A 12133-nucleotide genomic window follows, 5' to 3' on the forward strand; every position below is an offset into this window, starting at 1 on the left:
TCAGTAATGCCTAACATGGCTCCCAACACACATGTTTTGTACCCTCTGACCAGAGATTCCCCTTCAGGTAGTTTGTGTTGGTCCACAGCTCGAGAATGTTTAAGATGGCCCAGTTGACTCCAGTCTGGATCCCTCACTGAACACCAGGACTCTTGTGTCCTCGCAGTCCTGAGGGCTGAGATCTGGGCTGAGGAGGGGGTGCTCTGTTCTCAGTGGGGATGGATCAGGGCCTGCTGTGTGACCTGAAGGAGATTGTCTGGTCAGTGGAGGTGCCTCCTGCTGCTGTGTACATAAGGCCTCATCAGGAGGAGAGTGTCATCTGAGGGAAAGTGTGGGAAAGTCCCATGTTGATCTCTCTGTGGAAGTTGACTGTCCTGAGTCTCTGCTGAGACAGTGGCCACAAGGGACTGTGTGTTCCTCATGGTGAGGGCTTCCCTGTGTGTGTATGGTTGGGGCTCAGGAAGGGGATATGTTGACTGTAAGCATTAAACAGCATGTTTTCAACTTCCATGATAGACCTCTGAAGACGACTTGTGTTGCCTGAGGAAGCCCTGAAGTTAAGGAAGAGGAAAGAAAAGGAGTGAGGCATGGCTCTTTCTCAGGTAAGGTCATATTTAGTCTGTCCTTCCTGAAATGCCCTTCTCTGGACTCGCTAATCGTGTCTGACTCTGGAGTGTCCTGTGTGACTCCTGTACATGCACACTCACCCGGGGCCTTCCCTCAGGGCCTGTCGTCTCCACTTAGGTCCCATCTCCCCATGACCCGGTGACCTGGCCCTTGTGAGGAGGCTCCCCTGGACACCGTCTTGGGCAGGACTTCTCACCCACGGGTTGGATATGGGGTCTCAGTGCTATTGGGCAGCGGGGATTGCTTAGGGCCTATCTGGATGCGCTGTCTGCTCTGTCTACCAGGGTAAGGAACCTGCATGTGGAAGTCAGGTGTTAGTATGCACAATAGCTGGTAAAATCTGGGAATCAGATCAATTGAGCCTGTCCTTTCCCTTTTGTGTATCTTGACATCCTTGTGAATATACCTTACATATATACAAAGAATTATTTCTGAGTACGGTGTTCTGTTCAGTTGGTTTGTCTGTTTTTATACCAGTACCACATCACCTTGATTACCTTGTAATAGGTGTTGAAATAGAAAGACCTCCATCTTCCTTCTTCAAGAGTTTTGCTGTTTGCTCTTTGTATAGTTCTTTGACTTTCACCATGTTTTATTCTGCTTCTACAATGATTGTCATGGCAATTTTGATAGTGAGTTAATTGGTTGATTGACCCTTTTAGTGGTTATTAAAGAATCTGTTTTGATATAGCATGTTTCTTTTGTAATCTTTATGATTTATATTGATGAAACTTTGTCATGTGGGAAAGAAGATACATTTACTTCTTTTTCAATTTGGGGACCTTTGATTTCTTTTTCTCATCTAATTGCTCTAAGGGTTTCAGTGATTTGTTGAACTGCAGTGCAGAGTGTGCATCCTTGCCGCCTTCTTCTTGACCTCAGAGGAAAAGCTTTCATTCTTTCCCCATTGCTGTGCTCTTTTCATAATGGAATTTATTATGTTGATGTTGGTATAATTTATTGTCTGTAGTTTGTTGAGTGTTCCATCTTGAAAAGTTGTCAAATTGTTGTCGAATGGTTTTTTTCTGCATTGAGTTGATCCTGTTTTTTTTTTTTCCTCCTTTAATCTGTCAATGTAGTGTGTCATATTAATCAATTTTTGTATGTTGACTTCTCTTTGCCTTATATGAATAAAATCCACTTGGTCATGGTGTCAGATCTTTTTATTTATTTTTTTAAAATTATTTTAATGGAAGGATAATTGCTTTACAGAAGTTGTTATTTTCTGCCAAACACCAGCATGAATCAGCCATAGGTATACAGATGGCCCCTCCCTCCCATCTTCCTCCCTATCCAACCCCTGTAGGTTGGTAGAGAGCCCCTGTTTGAGTCCCTGAGTCAGTCAGCAAATTCGCATTGGCTCTCTATATATGGTAATGTAAGTTTCGATGTTACTCTCTCCATACATCTCACTCTCTCCTTCCTTCCCTCCCACCTTCATCTGTTATCTGTGTCTGTTTCCCCAGTTCTTTTTAATATGTGTTGAAGTTGGTTTGCAAGTATTTTAATTTTGCATCAGTATTCATCAGGGGTATTGGTTTTTAGTTTTCCTTTCTTGTGTCTTTGGGAAATCAGCAAACTATTAGAACTGTGCTTGCTCCATAGAATTAGCAGGATTAGTGGTAATTCTTCTGTAAATGTTTGGTAGAATTTGGTCGTGTATTTTTCTTAGAGGTTTCTGACTACTTTTTAAATCTCTCTAGTTAAAATGGGCTTCCCTGATGGCTCAAATAATAAAGAATCTGCCTGCAGTGTGGGAGACCCAGGTGCTATCCCTGGGTTAGAAGAGTCCTTGGAGAAAGGAATGGCTCTCTAGTCCGGTATTCTTGTCTGGAGATATTCCATGGACAGAAGAGCCTTGTGCGCTACAGTCCATGAGGTCACAAAGAGTCAGACACGACTGAGTGGCTATCACTTTCAACACTTCTCAATTTTTTTATTTCTTAATAAGTAAAATAGTTTGTATGTTTCTGAGAATTTGCCAGTATCTCCTATATTCTGTCATTTATAGGCATTATCAGTCATAGTACTTCCTTATCTTTTTGACCTCAGTTGTAATCACTCCTGTTTCATATCTGTTTTTAGTTATTTGAATCTTTTTTTCTGTTTTCCTTAGTCAAGGTGGGGGTTTTCCTATACAGTTTTTTCAAAACATCCACTCTTGGTTTGTTGATTTTTATATTTTTCTACTTTCTATTGTATCTCTGGTTTAATCTTTCTTATTTACATGTTTCCTTCTGCTAAACTTGAGTTTAGTTTGTTTTCTGTTTTCTGCTTCCTAGAGGTCTAAAAATAGATTTCAGATTTCAGATCTTTTTTTTTTACTGTAAGCATTTAACAGTTCAGACTTTCCTTTTAGTACAGTGTTCTGTGCTATAAATTTTGTAATGTTGTCTTTTCATTTTCATCCATGTATTTAAAAATTTCCACGTGATTTTTTTCTTAGACCCATTTGTGGTGTAAGAGTGCATAGTTTAATGTCCACATCTGAGGAATTTTCTTTTTTTCTTGTGTTTATTTCGTTGTTGTTAGGGAAGATACTTTATAGTATCAGTCTCTTAAAATGGTTAATTTTGGCCTAACATGTGGTCTCTCATAGAGAATGTTTTCTGTGTCCTTGAGATACATGTGTTTTCTGCTTTTGTTGGGCCGTGTGATCTGTACATGCCTGTTCAATGTTTGCTTCATTTTTCTGAGATATCTAATGTTAGATGTATATATATATTTTTACTTGTTACAGCTTTTTGGTAAATTGACCGTTATTTATCATTATACAATATTTATCTCATTGCACTTTTTTTTTCTTTAGTTTATTTTGTTTGATATAGCAGTCTCCCCTGCTCTCTTTAGGATGGACTGTCTTTTTCCATCCTTTCACTTTTCACCTTTCCATGTCCTTAGTTTTGTGAGTACTACCTGTTTCAACTCTCTGACAAACTGTCTCTTGCCCTGGTTTTTTCTTCCTGTTAGTTCTTCTAGTGGCCCCTGCTCCTGTGCATCGTATGGTGGTGAAAGACAGGCACCCTGGACAGCTCCTTTCATGCCACTGTAATTTCAGAAGAAATGTATTGAATATTTCCTTCCTATCATGATGTTTCTTGAGATAGTCTTGCTTAATAACTATATTTTTTCCATATTATTTTTTGCCATGATTTTTAATTCTCCAAGAAGTTTTTTTACTTTGCTATTGTGATGATTTCTTTGGGTCATAATCTAATGACTCTTCTAATTTCAAATGACTGTTTTGTTAATGGAAAAAAAAAGCAAAGAAAGTCTTTGGCTTCTGTTAATGCCTTGCTATGTAAATCTAAATGGATAAAATTATATTTGTATCTTTGTATATGGTAATTTTATTATGAATTGAGTTCAAGTATTCTTTTTTTTTTAATGTTTTTACCAGTTTTCTTTTGGTAGCCTAGTATAGAATCCTGTTGACAAACTCAGCTGAGTACAAAGGATACATTTTTATCATCTGAAAGATGCTGAAACACATGTGAATAAAAGGATGATATAAAATTGTCCAAAAAAATCTGTCAAAAGACGAATCCTCTCATGTCAGTTAATTTTTTATAGATAAGCATGCATGCATGTGCAAGTTTATGGTTTAGATAGAAGACATCATGATTTAAAAACTACATATCACCTTTTTTTTTCAGTTGAAATTATGTTATCAGTGTAATCTGTGGCATTGAAATTTTCTAAACAATCCTGTTAGTGTTTTAAGTAGTAAATTACTAACAGTTGTGTTTCTGTATCCACGTGTATAATGACCTTTCATGCCATTCCACATTGTTCACCTTGCACTTTTTTCTTTTTCATATTAATACAATATTTATTTGTTTTCCTTCTGTCAAACCCTGAGCCCACACTTAACCCAGGCTGCCTGGGAAGTTACAGGAAAGGGAATATACAGGGCAGACACAGGAGAAAGAACTATGGGAGGTGGAAAGAGCTCCTTCACATCGTGAAGAAGATGAGCTAGACCACCATCAGGCAAAAGAGCCCCATGGCCTTTGAGAGGGCCAAGCCCGTGGTGTAGAAGAGCTACTGTTTCAGAGAAGGGTTCCTGGCATAATAGTGATGAAGCTCCCGAACACAGTCCCACTTCCAGCCCCAGAGCCAGCCACCCCTTCTGTGGCAGCTCCAGCTCCAGGGAACTTGGCTGCTGTGTCAGAGTCCCTTGAAATGGCTCTGGTTTGTAAGCTGTGGCTAGGAATAAGTGAGATGGTCCAGGGACCTGGGGCTGCCAAGCTGCTGTGGCTCTCATCAGTCAGTGTCTCCAGTCCTTCACCACCTCTGTGGACAGTGATCACTCAACAGTGGGGAGGTTCTCCTGATCAGGGAGGGGGTAGAGACTAATTTGTCACAGGCGTCCATGTTCAAGGAATGAAGGCCCGAGGCCTGAGAGCTGCTACCCCTGCAGAGAAGACAGAGGGGCAGGGAAGAGGCTCACCTTGGACTTCTTTCAAGTTTTCTTTAGGAGCCCTCTGTCAAAGGACTTGTAATGTTCTTTGTATTACTTTACTGTTAGATGCTTAAGCTTCAGTTGCTGAGCCCAAGCTTCTGAGTTCAGGTGCTTCATGTAACATTTCTTACCTTCTTGATCTGAGTCAAGTTTCTCAGAGTGTCTGTGACACAGGTTTTCTTCTCTAAGATGGGAACAGAGCGTTCTTTAATGAGCTATTCTATTGATGACAGGTTCTTGCCTGTAAAGTACTTATTTAATGTTTAGAGTAATACTACAGTAATTTAGAGCAACAGGAAGCCTTCAGACACTTTTGGTCCTTGCTGCTGTTATCAACATCATACCTGAAAATTTTGGCCTTTGCATTAAAAGTGCTGTGGACTTTGTCATCTCTGAAGACACCACTCATGCTGTACCTCATCTAGATAATGAGTTGCACTCACTGGGTAGAACATAATATCTGACACTTCTGTATAGCCAAAACAGTGTTGAGCTTTATTTTCATATATTTCATGGATTTTGAACAGTGATAAAAAACCCATATTAATTGGAGGATCTCATAAGGTCTTAGGAAAAAGCATAAGAAATTAAAATTAGAGATGCATAATTTCTCCAGATACCCCTGCATGGATCTGTTAGAACACATACTTCAACCAAGTCAATCCGTACCCCTTACCACCCTTTCTCTTTTGCATGAAAATGAGAACTTTTCATGACTCTTTTGGTGACATGTGGTTTCATTTCAGGAACGACTGACCTCTGAGGATGTGGCCATTGAATTCACTCAGGAGGAGTGGGAATTCCTGGATCCTGCTCAGAGGGCCTTGTACAGGGACGTGATGCTGGAGACCTACAGAAACCTGCTCTCCCTCGGTGAGGATGACTTCCTTCCAGAGCTGCCCTTGGGTATCTGCATTTTCCCTGTGTGCCCCTTGGGAGGCCCTGATGTCTTTCATCTGAGAGTTCCGGTGACTCGGGTGTGACACAGCTTCACAAGGTTAAACTGACCCTCTTCAGATGCTGTGTCTGTTTCATGTCACATCTGAGGTTGTCCCAGAGCTTAATTGTGTACAAAGCTCACTGGCAAATGTTAAAAGAAAATACCAAAAAACCCGATTTCCTATTTTCTTTCTTTTGACTTTTGCTCAATGTTTAAAAAAATACACAGCACTTTAGATTTCTTTCTTCTGCTAATGCTGAATATCCATTTGTTTGTTTTCACTTGCTTGATTACTTTTTTTTGGCTGCACCATTCTGCATGTGGGATCTTAGTTCTCTGACTAAGGATCAAACCTGCACCCCCTGCAGTGGAATGCAGAGTCTTAACCACTGGATCACTAGGGGAGTCCCAGAATTTCTGTGTCTGATCTGAATATTATCTCCACATTGGAGCCTGAGAAAAAGCTCTGGACAGTGGGGAGTGATGTAAAAGTAGCCAAAAATACAACATATAAAGAAAAACGAGTGTCTCAAAAGGGCTGTTTTCTTTCTGTTTAGGAGTGGGACAAGTTGGTGGATTGGATCCTCTGTGGTTGTTACTTAGGGAAATGTAAGACTGGGTAGAGAGATTGTCTTTTTGATCCTGGATCCTACGAGGGGAGCATATGTGAATCTCGCAGGCTCTGAGCTTGCCATCTGTAGGTCGAGCGCATGGTCCCATCTCAAGATGCTGTAATGTCTGACCTTTATGTTGTATTAGTTTTACTCTTGTGCTGCTCTACCCAGTCTGGGAATGTCAGCTGTTCCTGATGTTCCATTCTCCTTACTTTGTATCATTTTACCTCTTCAATCTCTTTGAAATATATTCCTGAGGGTCTGAAATTTTATCTGGTTTCCTTGCTGTGATAATCCACCTATGTTTAATTGGCAGCCTCTGGTGAGTCTCTGTGGAGTGGATTTACTAGGTAACAGAAGACTGTGATGGACACACTATCCCTAATGTTATTTTCTTGCTCTGTACAAAGTCACCGCTTGAAGCTATCCAGTAGAGTGGTCAGTATGTTCTAGGATGATGAAAGAGAAAGTATCACGAGAGCCTGATACATCTTTCCAGGTTATTTTCTGGCTTTGGAGAGTCTGTCCAGGGCACCATGACAGTGTTGTTGATGTATATCAAGGACCATATATTTTAGCCTCTGTAAATTGTATGGGAATTTATCCCAGGACAACTTTGTCCAAGTTCACATTCTCATATCTGTGGGGCTATTGGCTGTACTGTTGTTCTGTGCGTTGTAGGTATTTTTTTATTTTATCATTGAGTTCAAATTTCTGTGTTACTGTTAGTGTTTCTCTTTTGTATTTGCAATGCGCTGGATGGTTGATTGGGAATGGTCCTTATGGTGGAACTGGTGCTCAGTCCCTCTTAACAATTCTTTATATATTCTTTGTATTCACTTACTATCAGATGTGTGTTTTCCACATATTTTCTCTTTTACTGTTATTGTCTTTTCAAACTCAGTGCACTTTAATGCAGAGTAATTTATAATTTTGATATAGTTCAATTTATTAATATCTGGTTTTATTTTGTGGCCTGTGCTTTTGGTGTTATATCTGGTAAATAATTTCTGGATCCAATTTCCAGAAACATTTCCTGCACGTTTACCTCTAGGACTTTTATACATGTGAAACTTAGGTTTAGGTCTTTGAACCATTTTGAGTTCGTTTTTGTCTGTAATGTAAGAAAATGTTCCAAGTAAATTCTTTTGCTGGTGGGTATTCAGTTTTTTCAACATGTCTTGTTTCATGGACTGGTTCCCCCATTTAGTAGTTTTTACACCCATCTCTGCAAGAGATGTTTTTGTTTTTGTTTTAACCATTCTTTTTAGGTATGCTGCTGCTTGTGCTGCTAAGTCGTGTCAGTCGTGTCTGACTCTGTGCGACCCCACAGACGGCAGCCCACCAGGCTCCTCTGTCCCTGGGATTCTCCAGGCAAGAATACTGGAGTGGGTTGCCATTTCCTTCTCCACTTTTTAAGTATAGTTAATTTACAATGTTGTGTTTCAGGTATACAGCAGTTTACAAGATATTCAATATAGTTCCCTGAGCTATATGGTAGGTTCTTATTGTTTATCTATTTTGTGTATACATTAGTTTGTAAATATTCAGACTCCTAATTTATCTCTCCCTTTCCTGCCCCCATCACCATCCTGTACTATCCCCTTTGGTAATCATAAGTTTGTTTTTTATGCTGGTGAGTTTATTTTGTGAATTAAGTGCATTTGTATCATTTATTTCAGTTCAACATATAATATCCTATGGTACTTGTCTTTCTCTGTCTGATTTCACTTAGAATAATTGCTAAGTCTGTCTATACTGCTGCAAAAGGCATTACTTCATTGTGTTTTATGCTGTGGAGGTGGCAACCCACTCCAGTGTTCTTGCCTGGAGAATTTCATGGACAGGGGAGTCTGGTAGGCTGCAGGTCATGGAGTCTTAAAGAGCTGGACACGGCTGAGCTACTTTCACTTCACAATATTCCCTTGTATATATGTACCACATATTCTTTATCCCTTTGTCTGTCAGTGAACATTTAGGTTGCTGCCATGTTGTGGCTGGTATAGTGCTGCTAAAAACATTGGGGTGCATGTATCATTTTGAATTAGTTTTCATCCTTTCTGGATATATGCCCAGGATTGGCATTGCTGGTTCATGTGATAGCTCTATTTTTAGTTCTTTATGGAACCTCCATGCTATTCTCCAAAGTGGCAGTACCAATTTATGTTCCTTCCAATAGTGTAGGAGGGTTCTCTTTTCTCCACACCCTCTCAAGCATTTATTGTTTGTAGACTGCTTGATGGTGGTCATTCTGACCAGTGTGAGGTGATAACATTTTTGTGGTTTTGATTTGCATTTCTCTCCTAAGTAGAGACATCAAACATCTTTTCAGGTGACTGTTGGCCATCTGTTTGTCTCCTTTGGAGAAGTATCTGTTTCGATCTTCTGCCCAGTTTTTGATTGGGTTGTTTGTTTGTTTTGATATTAAGCTGTATGAACTGTTGGTATATTTTGGAAATAAATCCCTTATAGGTAGCATCATTTGCATATATAGTCTCCTAGTCCAAAAGTTGAATTTTTTTCTTTTTTTGTTTTCCTTTGCTTTGCAGAAAGGTTTTAAATTTAATTAGGTCTCATTTGTTTGAATTTGCTTTTATTACCATGACTCTAAGAGATAGATTCAAAAAAATTTTGCTGACATTTATGTCAGTGTTTTGCATTTGTTTTCCACTATGAATTTTATAGTATCTGGTCTTGGATTTAGAGGTTTAACACATTTTGAGTTTACTTTTTTATGTGGTGTTAGAGAATGTTGTAATTTCATTCTTTTTCATGTAACTATCCATTTATCCCAGCATCACTTATTAAAGAGACTTCTTCATTCTATATTCTTTCCTCCTTTTTATATAGAATAATTGACTCTAAGTAAATTGGTTTATTTCTGGGTTTTCTGTCCTGTTCTACTGATGTGTCTTTCTGTTTTGTGCCATCATCATATCATTTCCCTGGTGGCTCAGACGATAAAGCCATCTGCCTACAATGCAGGAGACCCTGGTTCAGTCCCTGGGTCAGGAAGATCTGCTGGAGAAGGAAATGGCAACCCACTCCACTATTTTTGCCTGGGAAATCCCGCCTGGAAAATCCCATGGATGGAGGAGCCTGGTAGGCTGCAGTCCATGGGGTCGCTAAGAGACTGAGCGACTTCACTTTTCCTTTTCACTTTCATGCATTGGAGAAGCAAATGGCAACCCACTCCAGTATTCTTGCTTGGAGAATCCCAGGGACAGAGGAGCCTAGTGGGCTGCCGTCTATGGGGTCGCACAGAGTCGGACATGACTGAAGTGACTTAGCAGTAGCAGCAGCAGAGATTAGCTTACCTTGGTGGCTCAGTGGTCAAGAATTCACCTTCTAATGCAGAAGATGCAGGTTTGATCCCTGCGTCAGGAAGATGCCATGGAGAAGGAAGTGGCAACCCACTCCACTGTTCTTGCCTGGGAAATCCCATGGATAGAGGAGTCCGGTGCACTACCGTCCACAGGGTCGCAAAAAGGCAAACAGGACTGAGCAACAACAACATAGGTGGGGATTGCATTGTTTATTGGCTGTTAGAAAACTGGAGAGTATTTTACATCTTAATTTATGTGTCATTTACAGTTGATGGTCTTTTAGCATGTATTCTGCAATACAGCTGACATACTACTTGTTAACATTGTAAAATGCCTTTTCTTTTTGGGTATGTAGTTCTATAGCAGATTTAGAAAACTGTTGTTTCAAAAAATTGTTTTAGTCATATTCTTCATTTTCTGATTTGTTTTCAATTGTAAACAACCAATTATGAATAGTTAATTATTAATTGGGTAAGCTTGGTTTTGGATTATTTACTGTTACAATATATAATATATTGTTTAGAATTTATTTATGTACTGTAAGTTTGCAGAATACAATGATAGTGTAATATTTTTCCTTTCAATTTGAGAGCAACTGTTGATCGATACATTCCTAAGGGTCCTGGTAGAAAAACACTCTGTTTTTGAGAGTTGGCATAAGATTGCCCAATGTGAGTGGGTTTAGCATATGGTTTTTAAAACTAGGCTACCTTAATGGTGAATTTATGTTATGCTTTCTTAAGTTAAGAATTCTATTCCTTTAGTGTTTCTAAATACTAAAGGTGATCACTGTGGTGTTTATAAGTCGATGTAAGCATTACTTTTCGTGTAATATATATTCAACATGAAACATTTACTTTTGAATTATTGTGAGCAGAATACCTATGATTATTTTTATCTTGTAGATATCTTTCCTACACATGTGATCAAGCATTTACAACGCAAAGCAAACAGTGATAAACTAGAAACATTCCAAACATTGATGCTGGGAAGATCTGAAAGCTGTGAAATCAAACATTTTCATCTTTGGGAAAGTCAGGAAAATATGTGTGACTTTGAGTGTCAGGGGAAAGATGACAAAAGAAATTACAAAGGGACACCTGTAAGTTTTAATGGAAATGCGCCTGATGGAAGAGATTCGCATGATAGAAAGGATGCAGGCATCAAGCCCTTTGGAAAGAGGTTTGGATTTAACTTTCAGGATAAACTGCAGATACTTCAAACTTGTGGAATAATTTCTGAATATAATGAAGTTGAGAGTTCTGTCAACAACAGTTTCTCATTTTCACCACTTCAAAGAATTCCTCCTTGTATCCAAACCAGTGTTTCTAATATACATGGGAATGATTTTATGAATCCTTCAGGAATAACACAAGAACTCAAAGCACAGAGGGAAAAACCTTACAAATGTGATGATTGTGGCAAGGCCTTTACTCACAGCTCAGACCTCAGGAGACATAAGAAAATTCATACAGGAAAAAAATTATTTAAATGTGATATATGTGACAAAGTCTTCAGCCAAAATTCAAACCTTGCTCGTCATCAGAGGGTTCATACTGGAGAGAAACGTTACAAATGTGATGAGTGTGGCAAGGCCTTTACTTGGAGCTCAAACCTCAGTAGACATAAGAAAATACATACAGGAAAGAAATTATTTAAATGTGATATATGTGACAAAGTCTTCGGCCAAAATTCAAAGCTTGCTCGTCATCAGACGGTTCATACTGGAGAGAAACCTTACAAATGTGATGAGTGTGGCAAGGCCTTTCGTGAAAAGTCAACCCTTTTAAGGCATCAGACAGTTCATACTGGAAAGAAACCTTTCAAATGTGATAAGTGTGGCAAGGCCTTTCGTGAAAAGTCAATCCTTTTCAGTCATCAGACAGTTCATACTGGTGAGAAACCTTACAAATGTGATGAGTGTGGCAAGGCCTTTCGTGTAAAGTCAAGCCTTTTAAGTCATCAGACAGTTCATACTGGAGAAAAACCTTACAAATGTGGAGAGTGTGGCACGGCCTTTCGTGTAAAGTCAAGCCTTTTCAGTCATCAGACAGTTCATACTGGTGAGAAACCTTACAAATGTGATGAGTGTGGCAAGACCTTTCGTCTAAAGACAACCCTTTTAAGTCATCAGACAGTTCATACTGGAGAGAAACCTTAC

The 12133-nt window shown here is 39.3% G+C and overlaps 3 protein-coding genes and 1 pseudogene across 3 annotated transcripts in view; 3 read left to right on the plus strand and 1 right to left on the minus strand.

Annotated features, from left to right (window-relative positions):
- Window positions 1–12133, plus strand: part of LOC120871946 (zinc finger protein 420-like) — a 719570-nt gene that overhangs the window by 581596 nt on the left and 125841 nt on the right. The gene's annotated exons all lie outside the window — the stretch shown is intronic.
- On the plus strand, window positions 517–6180 carry LOC120872058 (zinc finger protein 677-like). Its single transcript, XM_040252211.1, has 2 exons — window positions 517–602; window positions 5839–6180. Exons 1-2 carry the CDS (start codon window positions 588–590, stop codon window positions 6073–6075), a joined length of 252 nt encoding a protein of 83 aa, XP_040108145.1. The 5' UTR covers window positions 517–587; the 3' UTR covers window positions 6076–6180.
- On the plus strand, window positions 2518–12133 carry LOC120872977 (zinc finger protein 664-like; the record flags this gene model as incomplete). Its single annotated transcript, XM_040253733.1, has 2 exons — window positions 2518–2531; window positions 10137–12133. A coding segment is annotated over exon 2 (1317 nt), but the record flags the coding sequence as incomplete, so codon positions are not given.
- LOC120872050 lies at window positions 4001–5004 on the minus strand (annotated as a pseudogene).

This window comes from Oryx dammah, unplaced genomic scaffold, assembly GCF_014754425.2.
Source record: "Oryx dammah isolate SB20612 unplaced genomic scaffold, SCBI_Odam_1.1 HiC_scaffold_13, whole genome shotgun sequence".
Lineage (NCBI taxonomy): Eukaryota > Metazoa > Chordata > Mammalia > Artiodactyla > Bovidae > Oryx > Oryx dammah.